The sequence below is a fragment of the Onychostruthus taczanowskii genome, unplaced genomic scaffold, assembly GCF_017590055.1.
Source record: "Onychostruthus taczanowskii isolate IOZ18803 unplaced genomic scaffold, ASM1759005v1 scaffold45, whole genome shotgun sequence".
NCBI lineage: Eukaryota > Metazoa > Chordata > Aves > Passeriformes > Passeridae > Onychostruthus > Onychostruthus taczanowskii.
The window spans coordinates 3,844,936-3,866,614 of NW_024502014.1; the positions used below are offsets into that span (position 1 = coordinate 3,844,936).

Sequence of the window (21,679 nt, forward strand, 5' to 3'; positions counted from 1 at the left end):
GAATCACACATATATTTCACATATGAGCAGGAAACTTAGGTAACTTAGCCTGAAAAGCAGTAGTACACACTCAAGAATCTAGGAAGAATCAGAAATAGAAGGCAGATGGCCTGCCAGTCCAATGCTTACTGTATTAAACCTCAACTCACCATTTTTTGCAAAAATAGGACAAGAGCTTGAAGCCAAAAGCTATTACAGACATCTGATTCACTAGTATAAGGAAAAAAAATCATAAAGGAAGAGGCAGCAGGAAGAAAACTAAACTGAAATATTAAGGGGGGGGGGGGGGGGTTTATTAGTTTCCAATCACAGTCCAAAGAATATTTTCTACTTTGTGATAGTTCACAGCAAGTCAAATTTCAGTTTTTAACTATGTAGCAGTAACTGTATACATCTCACCATAGTAATTTTCTTTCAATTTTGTCATCTGGAAATCTCCCAAGTCACAGGTGCCCATCAATCTAGGGACATTGGGCAATCCTAAACCAACACAGAACAGCACTGCCCTTCCTGGCCCTTTCAGTTCCAGCTTACTGAGATATGTTTTTGACATCTGAAGGTTTTGTACAAAATCCTAGGACACACCACGGGCATTACGGAGACACTTGTGTCAGCCACTTTGCCTACTGGTAAAAGTTTCATTTTAAATGATCTGCAGCTCTCTGCTTACTTCTCCCACAGCACAGCACCACTTGAAATAACCAGGAAATCTGCCAAGTGATGACAGGCAATTTTGTTTCTTCATTTACACACAAGGGTGCTGGAAAGCACTCAGAGACAGTCCCAACACATCAGCTTTAGTAAATTTCTACTACATTTAACACCTCTTCATCGTTCTTTTAAGTCTGCTGGAGGAGACCAGTCAGTTCTGCTGCTTCACTATGCCTGCAAAGAGCAGCTGCACTTCCAGGTGCTCTCAGCAAGTGGAGTGAGCTCTGCACAGGTGAAACTTACTGGCAATTTCTGGGAGAGGAAAGCCTGGCTAAAAGCTCATTGCATGCTAGTAAATGACTTGCAGGAGTTTCTCATCCACTTCTCCATTTATGTCATGACCCTTGACTTCCCATTTTGGAAAGCAGAATTTCTTCATGTTGGACTTAATCACTGGGCCAGGATTCCAAGTTTAAGTCTACACTGATATTTTTTTTTCCTCACTTCAAAATAGGAGAATGAGGACTGAGCAGAAAGGAATATATTGACTGGAAAGATATGGACAAGGATGAGAGGGGAGTTTAAATGCAGCATACACGCAATAGTTAATAGCAAGGCAGCTCATAAATGGCTGCTGGTTTTCTCCAGGAATATAAATGGGGCATTGTATTACAAAAACTAAAACTGGCACTTTAATTCAATATTTTATTACACACACACAAAAAATGAATACAAAACTCCTCAAAGCAAGTGCATACCAACACTCCTTTCACAACTGAGATTACTATAATGCTCTATTTTTTTTTTAATTAAAAAGGTTACAAGTTAAAAATCACACATAAAGAAACTGAGCTATCCTATGCATTCATTCTCACTAATCATGATTTCTCTCTGGTGACTGAAATAACAGACCAGATTCTTCTCAGTGCTACTCAGTGAAGAGGCAACATGCACCAATTGAAATATAAGGAACTATTCCACTTAAGCATAAGAGGGGAAAAACCCTACTTTTCTTCTTTACTATGCAAGTAATCAAATACTAAGCAGGTTGTTTAGAGAAACTGTAGAGTCTTCATCCTTGGAGATATTCAAACCAACATCAGTCCTGGGCAGCCTGCTGGGATGACAGAGCTCTGAGCAGGGCAGGCTGTGGTGCTGGATAACCTCCAGTGGTCCCTTCCAACCTCTGCAGTTCTGTGATGCCATATCTAAGTCAAACCTATCAAATCTAGATAACTGTTCTACTTTAACAGAAGGTGAACAAAGAGAGTGAAAGAAAACAGATCTGACAGGCTGAGTTTATTGACACTGAAACTCACACAGTAGGCAGGCATACATCAAACTGGATCCTTTTTTTCAGTCAGTGCCAGATTCTACAGGAGTTATCCTTGCTCCCTAGTAATAAACACACATTGTGAAGGATCATTTAGGTGCACAGTCTATCCATTTTTGTTAATACCTACATCAACAATGTACCCAGGAGATATATATATATATTTTTTCCTCAACAAATGGCAACAGGCAGCAGAATCAAGGGCAATACTTTCAGCTGAGATCATCCTGCATCCCATGACTGAAATGAAGGAAACCTGACCAGAGGTCAGTACCAATTACACCAAAGGCATGCTCCTTTGCCTTTTGTTCATCCACACCTCCCTCACAGCAATGCATTGTGAGAAAAGGGCTTAGTCACTGCTCTCGTGCTGGTATGTGCCACTGGAGAGAGGGGAGGGCGTGCCCATGCCTTTGCACAAATTTGTTCATGGCCATATTCTCTTAAATCTCAGTTCTAAAGTGAATATCTAGATTTTCTTAACTATATTGTAAGTCAGCAGTGACCTAGAGCAGGTACCTGCATTGGGCTCCAGGAAAGTTTTCAGACTGTTTTTGTTTTGGCGTAGCAAGATTTCAGATGTCTTAAAAAAAAAAAAAAAAAGGAAAGAAAAATAGAATATATTAGTTACCTGTAATGATTGTATCCCCTTTGTAGTCAAAAGCACAGGAGAAGATCTCATCAGCATGACCCTCTAATATCTGAAGGCAGTGCCCAGTAGCAGCATCCCAGAGCCGAGCTGTTTTATCAGAACTGGCTGTTAGTATGCAGTTGCCTTTAGGGTTGAAACACACCTTTAAAAATACAGAAAAGAGTTCTGTTACTCAGCAAGTCAGTATGCCTAGAGAAAGAAGCATAGCAAAGTGATTGAAAGATTAAAATGGAAAGCAGCAACTCTTGCATTCAGTTTTTTAGCTAAAATTAAGGGTAGTATTCCACTAGAGTCATGCTGGCAAATTTCTGTGGCTGAAAATTTTGTGTATTTACAAAGCAGATATACCATGACCTTACTACAGGATCATAACTTCCAAACAGCAGCTCTATTCAAATGTTATCATTATTCCAATGTAAAGTTTATACATATTTTATAGAGTTCTACATTAAACAACGCACATCTCTGTAGTATCAAAATCTGCACTGGAAACAATTAATTTTATAGTAAGTCTTCATATTTTTTAAATACTCACTGCCATAACTGCATGGATTTCCAGATAATCAGGTACATTTTTTGAGCACCAGACAAAACCAGTTTATTATATCATTCAAAATTGCTTAATCACTGAGGGCAAAATGTCTGCTCCCCAGAAAAATCCAATTTCCAGATAACAACATTCCTAAGTGGTCACATCTCCATAGAATATCTGCAGAAATACATGGCCTTTTCCCCATGCTCCCAGAGGAGCAGATTCTCTCCTCCAGCACTGAAATGATACTAAGGCCCTGATGGAAGGTGTCTCTGACCCACCCTCTCAGCAGCAGAGGTTCAGACTGTCCTCAGTGGGTCTACACTGAGTGTGAGATAACTGCAGTGACTTTAGTAACTGAGGAAAGACCAATCCTTCTGAACTTCCAGTTCTCTCAGCAAAATGATTTATAGACAAATCAATAGAATGAAAGCATTTAAGTTTTGTTCATTAAGAACCATCCTAGATTCAAAATATTAATATTTCAACATCAAAATACATCAAAAAAGCAGCATAAACTTTGCACACTAGCTTAGAAGCTAGGGAGATTATCTATTTGAAAGAATAATGAAAAGCTGCAAGCAATAAATAACAAAGTTTGAGAAATACGTACTATGTTGGAAGCAACTAAATTTATTTGGATTAGAACCTTGATGTTCAAAATTGAGCCAGATAAGCAAAGCACATCAGCACACTCGTCATGACCAACTGATTCTTGAAACAGAGTTTGTATTTCCAAATCCCTTATGCACTTTTGAAAATAAGATTCTCCATGTATTTTTCCACAGAAATTTGGTTTTTCTGTTTCATTCCATAAATCAGGTGTGCAGAGAAATGACAATAAGGAAAGAGGAGCACATCTGGTAGAAGGAAGAAAGGAAGGTAAAAGCCTTAGAGGCAACAGCCTTAAGATGTCAACAAGAGATGAAAAACCCTGTGCTCATTCTGTCAGAGAATGTGGGACTCCAATGGCAGAATAACACAGGCAGAGCTTAGGACAGGTCACACAGGAGCTCTGTTGACAATGTTCACACTCAAAGAACACTTAGAGAGCATCTCCCTCTCTGCTCCCCTGCTCTTTACCAAGTGTGTGTGCAGACCCAACTGATAAACTGCTTCAGGAAAAGGAAAGAGCTAAGGAAAACCAGACATTTCACTGGCATCAAAGCCAGGTGTCCACCCCTTGGAGGGATGGACTTAAGTAGCTGCCACCATTCTAAGGAATCAAATGGTAATGACATGACAATATAGAGAAGTGGCTCTTGGAACCCCTAGGAGTAGCATACCCAGTATTGTCTAAGCTCAGAAGTGGGAAATTGGTCAAATCATTGTCTGATAGGTTTCAGCCAAAAAGAATGTTCTTTCAGTAAAGATAACTTCTTAGCCAGACCTATTGATCTTAAAGAATGTGGTGGTATAATGATTAACAGTATTCCTGCATTATGGAATAACTGGTGAATTGGATGTCACACAGAGTCAAATTAAAAAAGGTGCAAACCACACACAACTTACCTTTGAAATTTCATCTTCATGTCCTTCTAGCTTTGCAATGCACTGTTTTGTTCCTGCATTATAGACTCTTGCTGACCCTGTTGCAGTAGGAGCCATATGTGATTGTTATGCTTAAGCACCCATTTCAGTAAGAACATTTGAATAAGGTCAGAAGGAACTCATCCTCAGATTTAATTTCAGAAGGGTAAAGTATGTTCAAAAAAATCTGTAATCTGTGTGAAAAAGATTGACTTCCTTTCCTGACCAAAAATGGATTCTCCTGAAAAATTCCTAACATACAAATACAAAGGTCCACATAGAACATAGCTTACTAAAGCCTGTTATTTCAGAATGCATGTACAATATATTTATAAAGCTTTCATTATATTTCACTATTTAACAATCTATTCATTATATTTAACAAGATATTGATTAAGTATCAGGAAACTTTTTACATTGGCTCATGTCTTAATATAGCAAGTACAAGAAAATGGATCAAAATAGTCCTCCCCATCCAGCCTGGTATGCTGTTTCTGGAATTGTGTATCTAATACAGGATTGTCATTATGCAGTATAAAATAAATAACTAAGCAGGTGAATATAGCAAACTATTTATTGTGATTCCTAGACAAATAATAAGCATGCAAGACTTCTGCATACCAATAACAAAACAAAATTGCTTCTTTCACTACCTCTTTATTGTGTATTCTTTTGCTGTGCATTAGAAAAGCCTGCTAGTAAATCCACCAATAAAATTCCAACTACATTTTTCATTTAAGCCTAAATCTGAGCCACCAAATCAACCCCCTCAAAAGCTATTTACATACACATTTAAAATGTATTTCCAGCCACAAGTGAAATATTTCCTTCCAAGTTTGAAGTTAAAGGGGAAAGACGTTGATTGAAGTACGAAAATAAGGACTTTGCCACTGGAGAAAACTTTTAAAGTTGAATGCCCAATTTCTGTAATGCAACAAACATTGCTGGATCGATAGTTTTGAATCAAGTCCTCCTCTCCATCAAGCTACATCCAAAGCAGAGGCAAAGGGAAAGGACAGAGGTGTTTGAAGCTGCAGTTGCCAGCAGGCAGGCCCCTCACTCACCATCGGCAGAGGCCGTTGCGATGCGCTGCCCGGCGTAGTCGAAGCACACATCCAGCACCTCCTTGCTGTGCCCTGCCAGCGTGGCTATGCGTGTCCCTGTCACAGCATTCCACAGCTGCACACACAAACAGGGACACTGCATTGCTGCTTTGGACTAATTCACTTTAGAGACACCTAGCTGATTGATAAAGCAACTTGTAGAGGCCCTTTCTGATGTTTGACATGTAAAACACAAAAGCTGAATACAAATCAATAACGAGTCATTCTTTCATTAGTTTAATGTTCTATACATTTTTTAGTTCAGTGTATTGAGTAAACAGACTTAACTAGACTTCACTGAAATTAGTAATATTATAGGTTTTACATTTAGTTGTAAATTCTCTAATTCATTACATGTACTACTTTAAAATGATGCTCCTCAATTTAAAAAAGACACATTTTATCTGTCAAGTAGCTGTATTCACTACCCACTCAAACAGCTTACCATGCACGTTTTGTCCATTGATCCAGTGACAATGAGAGAACAGTCCCAGCTGAACTGGGCACTGCTAATCTCTCCTCGGTGGCCTATTAAAGTATGTAACAACCTACCAAAAAAAAAAATATTTAATGATCATTTACATTTATTGTGTGTATTTTTATATACACATATAAATTATAAGTTTAGAAAATGGTATAGTTAAGGCGTCAAGTCTTCACCATTAGTGCAATTAAATGGAGTGGTGCAGCTCATTTAGGATTCTAGTACTACATCAATTCCGTTTTCTATTTTTGGCAAAAAGAGGCAGTAAAGAATAAAATGGAAATTTCCTCCCTTCTCTTTCAAAAATATTTTAGTGAATGTAGCTCCAGTGAAATGTGATGATTTTCAGTACCAGCGACAGATTCCTTGTATTCATCTACATGCTAAGCAAGTACAGCAAGTTTTTCCACATTATTCTCCTATTATCCTACTGCAATGAACTGCAAAAACAGTACATCTTTAAAACTCCATATAATCTAAACCTTTTATAAAATCCACTGAAGATCAAATGAAAGTTAATCAGGTACTTAATGTGAGCGTGTTCTCAAATAACAGGCAAATGACAGCCCAAATGAAATATGATTTCTAATCCTCATTAATCCTCAACTTCTTGCTGCACAAGACTAGCAATACAAGTCCCATTAAATTCTTCAGCTTTATCTGAGTAGAGAGGTTACAATTAGCCAATACTGCTTCCTATTTAATCCATCCTATTTAATGGCCTATAAGGCAACAAAGCCTAAAAAAGATTAATTGAGACATACATCTATTAATGGATTAGCAAACTGGGTTATTATCACAATGCTAGTATCACTGCATCATTAATAGAAGCAGACTGTAAATAACAGATAAACTAATGACTAGAAAAACAACTAAATTACTTTAAGTGACTGAAATGTTTTTATTCATTGCACAAGATATGTAAGAGTAGGTAAATTAATGTATGCGCTAAACGAACAGTAAAGAAAATTTCCCAAGTATTTGAATTTGCTATTTGTTTATAATAATAAAAACTTGATTACATTTTTAGCATTTTGCAGAATTACTCCTTTTACTTTCTAACACTGTGAGGTCTATTCTGTTGTAATTGTGTAGATTTTTTACAGTAAAACAAAAAATCAACAAGCAGACAACAGAGGAAAAGTTAATTTTATAAACATACTATTTGGTCATCAAGACTGCTGTTACTGTAATACCCAATGCCCAAAATACCTAGCAATACCTAGAAAAAAAGTTTTAATTTAAAAGCTGAAAGCTTAAACTTCCAATTTTCAAAAAGGCAGTGTGGCCTTCAAGCTTTAACATAAAAATCTGATCAAAAAACAGAATAAATAGCAATGTGGAGAACATCTTACAGAAGCTGTTATCAGATACAAAAAAAACACAGAAGAGAGACTTATGAATTGCCATAAAAATTCCATTTAAGTTTTTTATTAAAAGCAATCAGCTTTAGTCATGACAGTATTTTCTTAGTCTTCAGTTTCCAAGTGAAATTTGATCTATGGATGCTCTAGTATTTGACTATAATTGCAAATGAGAAACTGCTTTTCTCTCACACGCTGGTGTCCAGCACTCCTCACCCAAGATACAGGACCAGGCTCTTGATTTACCAAATGAAGCTCTGCAGACACCTTCAACTGAACTACAAAGGAAATGTATCTGCCATGGAAATAAAGACCTGGATTACAAAAGTGTAATCCAATGTGTTCCCCCTTCACCCTTTTGTTCTTTTAAATCATAGTATTTTATGAAGAAAATCTTGAACTCTGTTCAACTCTCCTATCCCTACATCAATTTCCCCCAGGGCAGTTCAGGGCACCCACACAGAATAAAACTCAGGGACATATGTGCTCAGCAGCATCAGCCAGCAAAATCAGAAGAAACTCAAATTTGGAAAGCTGTACACCTCATGGAATTCACATCTTGAAAAACAAGCACACAAAACCTAGCCTACAAGATTTTTGCAAATGTACCTGAACCTGTTGACAGTAAATTATGACTTGCTGACAGTCTTTCTGACTGCAACTTTCCATTATTCCTAAATGTTTTCATGCCCAGGTGCCATCTGAAAGGCTGACTGCTGGCCTTGGAACAATTCTATTGCCCACTAGCTAATCACCAGAACTGCCAGTGAGAATCTGCTGGTAATGGCCCTGATGTGAAGTTCATATTGATTTCATAGAAAAAAAATGCAACATGAAAATCCCCACACTTTGACTTCACTGTAGGCTCAGGCAATAAGCTGGAAAAGGTTGTTTTCACAAAAAATACTTGCAAGAACAGCAGGCTGAATGAAGTTGAATTCAAAGGTCGATTTGCTGAATGAGTGTTGGTGTTGAATAAGCTCAAAGATTATGGGATCAAGCCTTAAATGATACACTATGTGTACATTACTTATAAATCACACACTTAGTCTCACTTTTATATATATTGTCTATTATCCCAAGATATCACTATACAAACACTTTCCTTTTATATATAAATTTCAGAGATATTCCCCTTGCTCTCAAAAGAAAAAAAAAAAGGAAGGCACAACCCCTGTAAACAAAATAGAATGGTTATCTTCATAAACTACATTGTCAGTAATCAGGGTGATCATATTGTTTTACTTACAGTGAGTTTCCCACTGACAAAACAAGTGAATTTGTCAGCATTATACAAGCTAATATTTACCTGTTGCATTATTATTTGTTGGCATCTTAATCAAGAGATTTTGCTCTCTACAGTCAAAGGAGAACACATTTTAAATTTATATTGACAAAGGATAGTGAGAAGGAAAAATACACCCACTATAGTTTTTAAAGATAACATAACCAGAATAATTTTCTATAACATCAAATATACTTTCTACTTAAACATTCCAGAAATCCTAGACACCTTGCAAGTCATGAGTTTCCATGTTGACAAAATATATTCCTCTTTGGAGAATTCACCAGGAACAAGCACAGAATCAGTCCAGTCTTTCTGCCTCTTTAGTACTCATAAGATAGAAATTTAAAACAAAGAATACATACAAAAGCATTTCATGAGCAGCATTGCTTTTCAGAAGAACAAAGAGAACAGGAGTAACAAATTACAAGACCAAAGAACATATACTCTAAATGAAATACAAGCTCTGTAAGGTGTAGCTCAACATTTTCTATTTAATTTGTCTTGAAGTCATGCAAAGTAAAATTATATTTATTAGTGCTTTAGTACCTGCCAGTGCCAACATCCCATACTGCTACTGTATGGTCAAAAGAGCCAGTGATGATCCTGTCTCCAGTGGTATTGAAAGACAGAGCAATAATTTCTGCTGAGTGCCCCTGAGAGAATTTTTAAAAAGGAGTATGAGAATACAAATTATTACATTTCCATTAATATAGTTTAATATGTAGTCTTTTTTTTCAGCAGCATAATCTTTCCATAACTCATCATTATTTTATTTACTGACTCGTCCAGTATACCACAATTTTGACAGAAAGATCTACCTGACTGTGAAATAGTCAATATCCCAACAACTGCAACAACTCAGGCACACCACTTAGGCAGGAAGCTTATTCACTATATATGACTTAGGATTTATGTGAGAGAAATGCATTGCAGCAGCAGAGGCCAATCTGACCCTGGGAAATGCCAGCAAGCCATGCAGAGCAAAGAGGGATGACAATCTAGAGGTAACTGGATGGCTGTCCTCTGTCCATGTTTACCTCCTCCATACAGAGGAGGTCACCACTGACAGTAGAGCAGCAGGTTTTAACAAGTAATAGAAGAGATTCTAATCTATAGCAGTGATGTCACTGCAATGAGAAAATCTGTCTTTTGATAAACAGGACTCAAAAAACACCACAGCTTTCTCATTCCCTTCAAGTTTTCTTATTCTGTTTTGGAATTGTAGTCACTATGGGATCACCTGGTAAAAGAAACTGCAAGGTTTGAAACAGTTGTAATGGTTACACTGTTATTTGTCTCAGCTGGAAAACTAAGCAAGGAATACCTTTGATAACATAAGGAATGCAAACATACACTTAAAGTGGCTACTTCTTCTCCTTTCTCTAGATCCCATAATTTGGCAGTGGTATCCATGCTTCCAGTTGCCAAGAGTGTGCTCTGAGGATTAAATGATAAACATACCTGTAGCGAGAAACATTGGATAGAAAAAGTTTAAAGGAGTCCATTTATATATGCTTTCTAAATAAACTAAACAAGGGTCAGGATTAATATTTTTAAATAAGACAAAGGTCTGATAATATTTTATGACATACAGAAAACTTGCAGAATTCTTCCAACCATTCACTAGAACACCAACAAAACCTTACCACATAATTCTGGATAAGTACTGAAACTAAGTGGACCCCTTGCAAGCACATGCTTTGTTTTCTTTATTTCAAAATTCTCACTGAAATCCTCCAATTACTGTTCAGTCTGACAGTGCTCACTAGCACCATCATTTGGTAGATTTTCTCTGTTACTTGATGAGACTGGGGCAAAGATCTTCCAAACAGTTCTGTGTACCCACAAACACACTCTGTGCACTTTTACCCTATCAGGTGTCATTATCAATGTCATTTGCCAAGGGCATTGCCACAACATAATATTTAAGGAAAAGAAAGAATAAAAGCTCAACAACTGCTTTAATTAGTTTCTCACATTAAAAGATCATGTATTCATCCTCCCATTTTCTGTAATTATTTGGTGTGATTGCTCTGCAAAAAAAGAATAGCAGGTGCAATGAAAAGAGGAAAATAGCAGCTCAGTTTTTTCATCCTGAGTAACTATGGGCATGCCCTTGCCAGCAGTGTATCTGATGCAATAATGGCCTTTCAGAAACAGGTCGGATTCAGAGAAACACATCATTTCCTGCTGGCAATTACCTCCTTCTAATTACTTGTCAGCACAACTCATAACACTCTGGGTCTAATCTAACCCCTAAGAAGTCAGAAAAAATGGAGAGGCCTTTAAACATTTACCTGACTGATTTGTGGAAGTAAAACCACTGCAGCTCTTCTCAATAAGCAAATATGTTCTCCATTGTAAGGAGTAACTCAGAGCATCCAGAGAATCAAAAACACACTGAAACAAACCCCAAATCCCAATATAGTAAACCACCATTTTCTCATGTCTTTCTAGTTAAGGCCTCTCAATCTACAATTAAATTCAAACTGTTTTTTCAGAAACAATTTTCAGCAATATTTCATGGAACAGTGATTATATAGCTATTAAAAAAAAACCTCAAAAAAACCAAAAAACAAAAAACAAAAAAACAAACAAACAAAAAAAAATTTTCATCACTGAAATTCAGAGTTTTAGTGGTTTTGCCCTGATCTTTCAAACTGCAATTTGTGAATCAAAGCACCTGCTGCTGCTGATAGAGGTCCTAGTGCATGGGAGAGGAAACCAAGCGTTTTTAAGCTTGAACTGTTTTAATTTCATAGATCTTTGACATTTCAGCATCCCACATACTCCCAGTTAACCCACTTTAAATTTCAGAAATTCCTTCCCTTACAGCTCCAATTGGTTCTGTACACAAAGTACAGATTTCTGTGAAAGACAACAACACAAGCAATGATGCTCTTGTATAATTTAGTTCTGCAAATATGGGAGGAAATGCAAGATAGCTAGAAAAACATGTGATACATAATCAAACAAAAAGTATGTACAATAAAGTGAAAATTCCCGTTGCTATGGTATTTTTCAATGTTTTAACATTTAGCAAACAAGGGAAATCAGAACAAAGTTAAAACAACAATATAATTTCAAACTGTGTAGGAGGGTTTATTCTGTCTCAAGAACTGTCAGACTATCCTCCCTTGCAGTGCAGCAATGTTAACAAGACCTGGATGTATGAACAGATACAATAACTGTGCCTTCCAGTGGGAGCTCACAGGGAGTCAGAACCCACGGTCATCAACGACAGTGTGAAGAAACATAAAGGAATAAGAAACATCCATCACGACTCACTATTTCTGCACTATGTCCTCTGAAGGTATGACAACATTTTCCTGTTTCTGTACTCCACACTTTGCAGGTTTTATCAAAAGATCCAGTGGCAATCTTGTCACTAAATAGAAAAAAATAATCCTATAATTTTTATGTAGAAAAACCTTCTGACTCCAGAGACAGCAGAATCCAGAGAAACAACACCCAGCCTTGGAAGCTCCAATGCACTTTGGTGCTCACTGCCACACTACAAGATCCTGCAGCAGGATTTCACAAACACAAGTTACAGCAAGGCAAAAAATTAGCAGACACTGGGAGTTTCTAAGAGAGCTACTGCACCTATCTATTAGCACAGGAGTGTTCATAACTGATGACTGACCTGCTTTAGGGACGATGTTGTGCTCTACTTACAGATTTATTAAGAAGTTATATAATTTCATCAGATTACATCTGTTTACCAACAATTATAAGTGCAGTTCACCCAAATTTCAGAAGCTGAACTCTACTCCCACTAAAGTCAGTGGAAGTGTTGTGACCATCAGCAGTTAGAGCAAGACTAAAGTGAAGTCTCCAGAAAATGTACCAAGGGGCACTGTATTAAAACCTGAAGATTAGCAGAAAAAAAGGGGTCTTATCAAATTTTTAATACAAAGGTAGTTCAAAGTTCTCATCAGGTTTTGTCTTGCTGTATGTTGCTTCTCCGCTTTCATGTTACAGTCTAGTTATTGATCTTTGCCCAGATTTTTGTCATTAGTTTCACCAAGCCATATAAATGAACTTCATTAAAAGCTTTTATAAAGTAAAGAATAATATCAGAATATAAGACATTGACACAAAAGGGTCTAAGTTTTCCTTTTCATATAGAAAAAAGAGATGAAGTTTCAAATAGTGTAAGAACAAATCTTTTAACATTTATTTCCTGATGGTAATTGTGTATTTTTCAACTGATAAATAGGACATCCAACAATAATGTGATTCAATAGAAAAATAGGAATTAATTTATCTTTACAGAAAAAATGGTTTTCTCACACAAGACAGCTTCCTCAGGAAGCAAATGACAATGAAACTTCAGCAGCTAACATATAATTCCCTTCACCTAACAGGTGGCAATTTAGCAATTCCAACCTAGGGCAAAAACTTACTGAAGAAAACGAAATGTGCAAAAATTAATATCTGATGTTCACACAGCAGCACCTTGTGGATTTTACAAAAATTACTCAAAAGCTGTGACATTTCTAAATCGTGTCCTAAATAATATAGAATTTGTAATGGCAAATGGACAAATCCACTTTCTCCTTAACTGGAGCAACACAGATTGACATAAGTACTTACTTGTCACACCACATACAACTATATGGAGGCAGAAGAGAATGATTAACATTCAGAATACAATATGGTCATGTAGATATTACTGAAATAAACTGTGTTTCAATACACTCAACTAACTCATTTAGACTGAATACTCATTTAGACTCAGACTGAATACCTAATTAAACTTTTGGATAGAATTTCTAAATTTAATTTTACAAAATGATAGCAGAAAACATGTTTGAATGGATATCTTGTACAAATAACGACAGTGTCATCCTACAGTGATTAGCTATAGCTGAACTCTACAAACTCAGAAGTTGAACTATTTCAATTTAAAATAGTCTATTCTTTGTTAGAGTATTTGTAAAATAACAGCATTAGTAATTATGGAGAATCTCAGAGGAAATGTATTTACCCATAGGGGTTATTGAAAGCTATTGCATAGACAACATTTCTGTGTCCCTCCAGCGAAAGCAGCTCTTCTCCTGATGCTGTATCCCACAGTTTGCAGGTTCTGTCATAGCTTCCAGTGATAAAGCTAAAGCAAAGAGAAATTTATTTCTGAATACAGCAAATATCTTACTGGTCCCAATGTACTGAAATTATTTATTTCCACAGATTTTAATTAGCATTGTCTCAGACCCTAAATCTGTATTCAAAAATACAGATTTATGACCACAGAGGTTCCTTTTCGTCTTTCTTTTTAACATCTTAGTCATAAAAACACATTTTTTCTGATCTTTAATGTATTTTAACTAGAAAGCATGCTCTTGCTTTTAAGACATGAAGGAAAAAATGATAAGACAAATGTCCACAGTGAAATCAATTAACATGAAAGTTACACTTTCACTGCAGTGAAACTCCCAAATGAGTTTATGTCAAAGACTCATTTAGCTTTTTGCAATATTTAGTTAATGGCTATAAAGGTGCTTCTTTCTGTAATATGATAATTGTCAAGGACTATGACTGTGGAAGAAAAAAATTACATAAATTGAATCTCACCTGCTACTTTTTTGCATCTCCCATGGGTTTTCCAAAGAGGCCTGAAATATAATCCCCAATTATGCCTGAAGCTGCTTTTAAGCACCAAAGCTGAATTCTTTCTGCAGCAAGATAAGAGTACTGAAGTTTCCTCACCATTTAATTTACAAGTACAAAACTTCAATTAATGATTAGGTACTTTGACTTTGAAAACAACTTACCGGGAACCAGATTTGTTAAATGCGACATTAGTCAGAGGCAATATGTGTGTTCTAAGCACCTGAAATAGAATTGGGGGCAGTGAGAAGTAAAACATTTGAAGCTAAAAAAATAAACAAAATTGCTCAAAATATTCAACAGATTAATTTTTTCTCGTCCTCCTGTTAGAGGAGAAGAAATCCCACATTAATCATCAGGTTACCACTGAAGATGCTATATAGTATAGATTTCAATTTTATCTTTTATTTCAATGAACTGGTTGTTTTCCCATGTTTGCATTTTCTTCATCTTCTCCAAGACCAGCAAAACAGCCCTAGACCAGAGCTAAATGGGCAAAACAAAAGAGGAGACCATGATGACTGTAAGATCACTGATAAAAGAAATCCCAACTAATATTAAGCCAGTGAACCATGAAAACCAGTGAAATTTGAGACTTTTAGGGTGTGGGATGCTTCCAGCTGGCACTTGACTTTGTTGTACAAAACAGGAAGAAAAAAATAAATATAAGCTACAGCTTATAAGAAATATAAGTTACAGCTCTGTCCTATGAGGTCATGACAAAGTGTGCAAAACCATAACAAAGATACTCAGCAAGACAAAATTCCAAGATGGAATTTCAACTTTAATGTCTGCACAGATTGTGCAGGGCACTGGTTTCTAACAGTGCTTTAATCAGATGCTACAGGATAATAATTGTGAATGAGCCCATGGCCATAGTAACACATACTAAGGTTTATTAAGCAGAGGTGAAAATACTTTCAGATACTTCAATGGAAGTCACCATACCATGATACTTTAAAAAGAAACAAAAAAATATAATCTGGTTGGTGTATGAATAAACTGGCTGCTGTAAAACATGGTTTGCACTTGAATAATTTTCACCTGTTAGAAGCTGCCCTCTCCTCAAGTCTAATCCATAATAAAATCATAAAGTGGGAAATCACCGCAACTGCTGACAGTGAAGTAAAGGGAAGTTAAAAATACCCCAGTGGTTCACCAGGTCTTTTCTGCAGTGTAAGAATGAAGAAGAAACTGTTTATGAACAGTGAGATTTAATCACTGACATATTTCCAGAGCTTCAACTTTTTTTTGCTTATCTCAAGTTTTCCAAGCTGCCTGTCTCCAAAAGGAAAATGAGAAAGGCTCACAGATCTTCTACTCAGAAGAGTAGGGATTCATCAAAATGGAAATAACAGTTGATAAGTAAAGGATGAGAGGGAGAGAGAAACAGAAAATGTATTTTATGTTACAGAAACAGCAATTTCTGCTCTCTTGAGAAAGCAACACAAGTTGTACATTCAGCTACTGAAGTGGGAATGGGCAATCAAGGTGTGGAAATGACAAAAATATTTTGTTTTTTAAAAAGAGCCACAATATCCGTCTGCATAAGAGAATCAATAATTATGGAAATTTATGGAAATCTCACCCATAACATTTTTAGAACTACATACAGGCAGCTCTGAGCAACAAAGGTATTTTGAAATTATGAAGAAAGGGAGGAAAACGAGATGGGTTTTTGTGTAATTTCAGATTATGAGACTAATTCTGTTCTTCCAATGTCCAGTGCTGCAGTTGCTTCATCCACAGAACTCTGAGCCAGCAAGAATTGCCTGTACAAATGACACAATAATCAAACCCTAAGGCAATATTAGAAAAAATATACCTCAGCTCTGCAAAATCTGCTACAACTGTACCTAACATAAAAATCTGCAAATTACTATAGCATCCCTTGCCTTGGAATAGTTTAAAACCTGAGAAAAAGCTATAATACCTCGTTTCTCTGCAGGGTGCCTAAAATGCCACCATCACTACAATTACTGTAAATAACAAAAAGATGATCTTATACACTTGTTTCAGTTTATTCTCCAATGCAACAGGAATAAAAACCATTCATTTCCAAACAATGCACACATGAAACATTTTTTTCAGGGAAAAGAAAAACAAATCTCACTCCCACCCATCTCTTATATTTTATTAGTATCTCAGAAGGACCTGGTACTCATATTTCATTTAGAAGACTTAGATGAAACTGAACATCACAAAAGTTCTTTTCACACACTTCTAACCACTCTTGAGTGAAGGAAATAATCCAGCACTGATTGGATTTGCCTGCTTCTATTATTTCCAAATACAGAAGCTCAGACACAGCACTACACCCAACAATGAACAAATACATTATTTACACTCAAGTTTGAACAAGCATTTGAAGATTTGTCAGTCTTTGTTGATGAACAAACAATTTCTAAAGCTTTTGAAAAGCAAGGCATTATCTCAGTTGAGAGCATAACTTGGAAGAGAAACTTTTTAAATTTAAGATGCCCTGCTACATAGCTCTGTTTTCAAGGTTAAAAACATATTTCTTTGCAGAATTCACCAAGATGAGTATTGTTGGTCAAAAGAATCAAAGCTATACCTCGGAACATGTAAGGGATTTTATAGCTGAACAAACCAACACAAACCTTCTTTTTCTAATTTAAGGTAACAATAAATGCCATAGCACTGACCAACATTGTTTAACAGCTACACATTGCCATCTGCTGACGCAATAAAGATACAACGTTTAACTATGTCAGATTCTTTCAGGAAGAAAGTTTCATTTCCACAATTAAATACAATTAAACCTATTCTCTTCTGACACACTCAATCCTGGATTTGAAGCTCTGGAAGGTCTCTGTAATCATTGTTCTTAAAAATCCTATTTGTTTGAAAAAATATTCAAGTGCTCTCTGTAAGCTGAAAATCAATTTATCAATATTCAAAGATAATAGTAATGACAGAAAGCAATGAAAACCAAGATTTGTAATGACAACTGCATGTAGCATAAAACCCCATAAAATAACAGCATAAATCCCACAATTTTCAAAAAATGAAGAACAAGTAGACACATGTATGAAAATATTTTGGTCCTTTCCCAACAGCTAATTTATGTGGGGTCAATTTACAAGCTTTGTTTAAATGTAACTATGGGTGTTGCTGGCCCACAAACTCTTTCTCAACAAATAAAAGATTGATTTCTCTCCATCCAAAACACACCCTAGTGATTAAGCCTGGGAAAACAATATCTAGGAACAGTTATACCTCTCAGCTTTATTGGGGGAATTCCTGGCAGGAAAATCTGGCCAGACTGAGTTGCTCTGAAAGTGCAGAGAGGATTGAAAAGTGCCAAGGAATCAGTCATACAGCACAATACACAGCAGTAAAAATATACTCACAGTATCACAACTTAAACCCCCCCAAAATGCCCAAAATTATTTTAAAGATGTATCTGACCTTAAAAAGAGAGAATTTGTGATTCTGTTTTTCCCCCAGCTTCTCCTGCAATCTTTGCACTAGATGTATGACATGTTCCAAGCAGGAAGCTGTGATGAGAGGTTCTCTGTTTTGGATTTCTTCTACTAAGGCTGTAACATCTGTGCTAATTATGAGAAAAGAATGAAAACAAACTCAATAAATACCCAAAACCCACCACATTCCATCCTCTAGAAATAATTATTAATTTAAACCAAAGAATATTATTTACTTGCAAAGAAACTGAAGTAAGCAATTAAATGTTATGCATTTATCTCATTCTGTAAAGGTATAAAGAAATAAGAAGAAATCTTTCTTGGTTTTTATATCTCCTTCCCTCTCTTACTGAAGTTGTACAGTCAAATTCAAATTTTAAAAATTGCAGCTTGGAAGCAATTTATCTTTTGGAACAATTTCCATGGAGGATCAGGCATGGGAGATGTGTGTCCCAAACTGTCAGTTTAAATATCTGAATTACACTGGAATTTCATAAATTCCAAACAAATTGCCCATGAAGCAGTAACAAGATAAATTATGTATACAAAGTCTTAAATTTATCTCTGTCTGTGGCTTCAGAAATCCATGGCTGCTTCTACACTCTTAGTTTTGACAGTAACTATCACGTGGTGCCATGTTCTGATGTCCCTGGAGCCCCAGTGAGGGGGCCACAGCTGGTCTGTGCAACTGGATCCTCTTTCCATTTCATCAAACTACTGATTTCTGGCTTTCTCTGAGAAACTAAGGGTTGACAATACCCAGCAGTCAAATCACAATACACTCTGAAAATCAGCTTAGCAAGAAAGCCAAGTATTTCTGTTAGTATGGGAATTATTCAAGTCTAAAGGGATTTCCTTTTCAGTCTTCTAAGTGGGAGCCACTACATCATAAAAGAGTATCCTCTCAGTGTTCACACTCCTGTTCAGTAACAGCAGACAACTTATTTCATTCACAAAGAGACCTGACAGGTTTTACCCACAGCACCACACTGGACAGTCCAAAGTAGACAAAACTTAATAATTTTTAAATTGGGATTTTTCATCCTGCATATCCAGCTTACAGTGCCCACTGACTTGGGCTTACATGCAAGGCCTCTTCCATACCAATGCTGCTATTAAGACAATCATACTACTTCATGTCTTTCAACCTCATAAACTCCATGGATTTGGGTAACTTTATTTAATGGTGGCACTTTACTGTTTTTCTGAAGCCCTTCCTAGCTGAGCTGGCTGAGTAGAGCACAGAGGCTCTACCTAATAGCTGATCTCAATTATGTGTAACACAGTCAAATAGAGTTGTACATTAATGTGCTATATAAACATAGAGAGTGCTGTTATCTGAAGCAGTATCATACTTACTCAGGTCTAAGATCAAGCAGATCTATTGATCTGGTCTTTGACTCACCACCTTCTACATATTCCAAAATAATTCCTTTAAAAACAAGTGATAAACAGGTCATAATTAGACTTCTGGAGTTTTATAACATCCACTGTAAACAGCAGCACTCACACCTTCATAGTTCCATTGACTTCAGGAGACCCAATTCCAGTTCTTGGAGCTGGAAGGAGGCTGGCTGTCATGGCTGAGAGTAAGCATGATGATGAACAACTCTGATATGCTTATATGAAAAAAGATATTAAATAATATTATTTCTGAGCTATTTTCTATTCTAGAAATAAACAAGTTCTTTTTTTCCAACAACTTTTTGTATCATTTCATCAGCATTAATTTTAAAGAAGCTGTCCTGAAGATACTTGCTGTAGTTTGGTGTTCCAAGAAGCCTGGAAAACATGTTTTACAAAACCCATTATACTTATTCTAGTGTTTGCAAAGGCTTGAGTGCAGTAATGTATCAAAAATCATAAAACACTTTACATTCCCAGGTTTGCTTTGGCACCTCTGCAACTTCCACCGAACTGGAGTATTAAAATGTTTAACCACATGGCTTTCTGTTTTGAAACAGCTGATAAAGGGCTCAGCTGCTCCTTGACTTTCTGTGGGAAAACATAATTTACATGAGCTTCTGTGTCATTCTGCATTTCACAAAGTTCACAGGAAAAGTCACACTTCCGTGACTACACTGTCACAAGCCTCTTCCATTTCTTTGTTGGCACTGCAATAAGTAAACCATCCATGTAATGTATGATTATTGCTTGTGGATATTTCTGCCAAGCTGGAGACAAAGCCCACGACACAAACCACTGGCAGATAGTAGGTGAGTTTTTGAATGTGAAAAGATCCTTTTTCCAATACAATTCCTGAGCTGGCCATCTCCAGCTTGTTTCACTTCTGAAAATTCACTGAGTCACCTGAGTACAGGATACACCATGCCAATCTGGCAGAATTGCTTTTCAAAGCATGGCTCCACTCAGAAAACTCATAAATGAAGGACAAAGAAAGGAATTAGTATCAGCTAGGCTGGAAAAGGCCTCTGAGATCAAGTCCAACCCATAACCGAACACCACGTTGTTAACCAAACCCTGGCACTGAGTGCCAGTCCTTAAACACCCCAGTGATGGTGACTGCACCACCTCTCTGGGCAGCCCTTTCTAATGTCTGATCACTGTTTCTGTGAAGAATTTCTTCTTAATACCCAATTTAAACCTCCCTTGGCACAGCTAAAGACTATGTCCTCTCATCCTCTCACTGGCTGCCTGGCAGAAGAGACCGACCCTCAGCTGGCTCCAAATTCCTTTCAGGTAGCTGTAGAGAGCGGCAACTTTTTTTGCTTAACAGCCATTTAAAGACTTTTTTTTTTTTTCCGCGCCAGCTCAACAGTCACCGCTGACTTTTTAAAAACTCCTTACTGTGATGCGAGTAAGAGTGCCTTGACTTTGCAGGAAGTCACTAATTACACCCCCGATGGGCGCTGAGCCGCTCCCCGCTGCAGCCCCTCAGCCCGGCACCGGGACAAAGGGCGGCACCCCCGCGGCGCCCGGCTGCGGGTGCGCCACGGGCCCGCCCGGCCCCTGCCGGGCTGAGGGCACCCGCCGTGACGGGCGGTCCGCACACGCCGCAGGGCCCCGCCGCACGCCCCACGCCCCCCGTCCCGGTACAGCCGTCGGCAGCACCCGGAGCCCCCCGGCCCCGCTCCGCACCCGGCGGGAAGTAGCGCAGCAGGAGCCGCCTCAGCGCCATCGCCGCCCCGGCCCGCGCGTCCGCCCGCAGCCATGGCAACGGCCCGGGGCGCATGCGCGGCTCCGGAGCGGAGCTGAGGCTCCGGGCCCGCCATGGCGGGGCGCCGGGCGGGTCGCTGTGGCTGTGCAGCCGGGTCGGTGCTACCGGCCCAGGGCTGGCGCTTGGCACTGGAGCATCCTACAGAGCTGCCCGGGCTTCTGGGCTGCGCCACTGAGAGGAAGGGAGCGGATCTAGAAAGGAGTGCGCTAAAAAATACATCTAAAATTCGGAGTGTCAAAGAGCCGCTAGTAATGGCGTAGCAAAGGCGTGAAAGCTTTTTGGAAAGTGAATAGTTACTTGCTAAGAAAAGAGGGCAATGATTAATTAAATTAAAAAAAAAAAAAAAGAAAAACCTAATTAGTTTAATTTTTTTTAAAAGAGATAATGAGGACAGAAGCACAACTATGAAAGTACAGTTTAGAATCACAGAATCATTAAGGCTGGAAAGGCCTTACAATAGAGACCGACCATTAACCCTGCACCACCACGTTCACCACTAAAC

General features: G+C 37.7%; 1 protein-coding gene across 1 annotated transcript; it reads right to left on the reverse strand.

The window, feature by feature from the left end:
• Positions 1 to 2,011: 2,011 nt before the first annotated feature.
• DAW1 (dynein assembly factor with WD repeats 1) lies at positions 2,012 to 21,138 on the reverse strand. Its single transcript, XM_041414450.1, has 13 exons — positions 21,099 to 21,138; positions 19,359 to 19,431; positions 17,986 to 18,130; positions 14,718 to 14,776; positions 13,931 to 14,053; positions 12,226 to 12,325; positions 10,291 to 10,398; positions 9,484 to 9,590; positions 6,247 to 6,349; positions 5,763 to 5,877; positions 4,681 to 4,757; positions 2,616 to 2,778; positions 2,012 to 2,046 (listed from the first exon to the last, which is right to left on the reverse strand). Exons 1-13 carry the CDS (start codon positions 21,136 to 21,138, stop codon positions 2,012 to 2,014), a joined length of 1,248 nt encoding a protein of 415 aa, XP_041270384.1.
• Between the last annotated feature and the right edge of the window lie 541 nt (positions 21,139 to 21,679).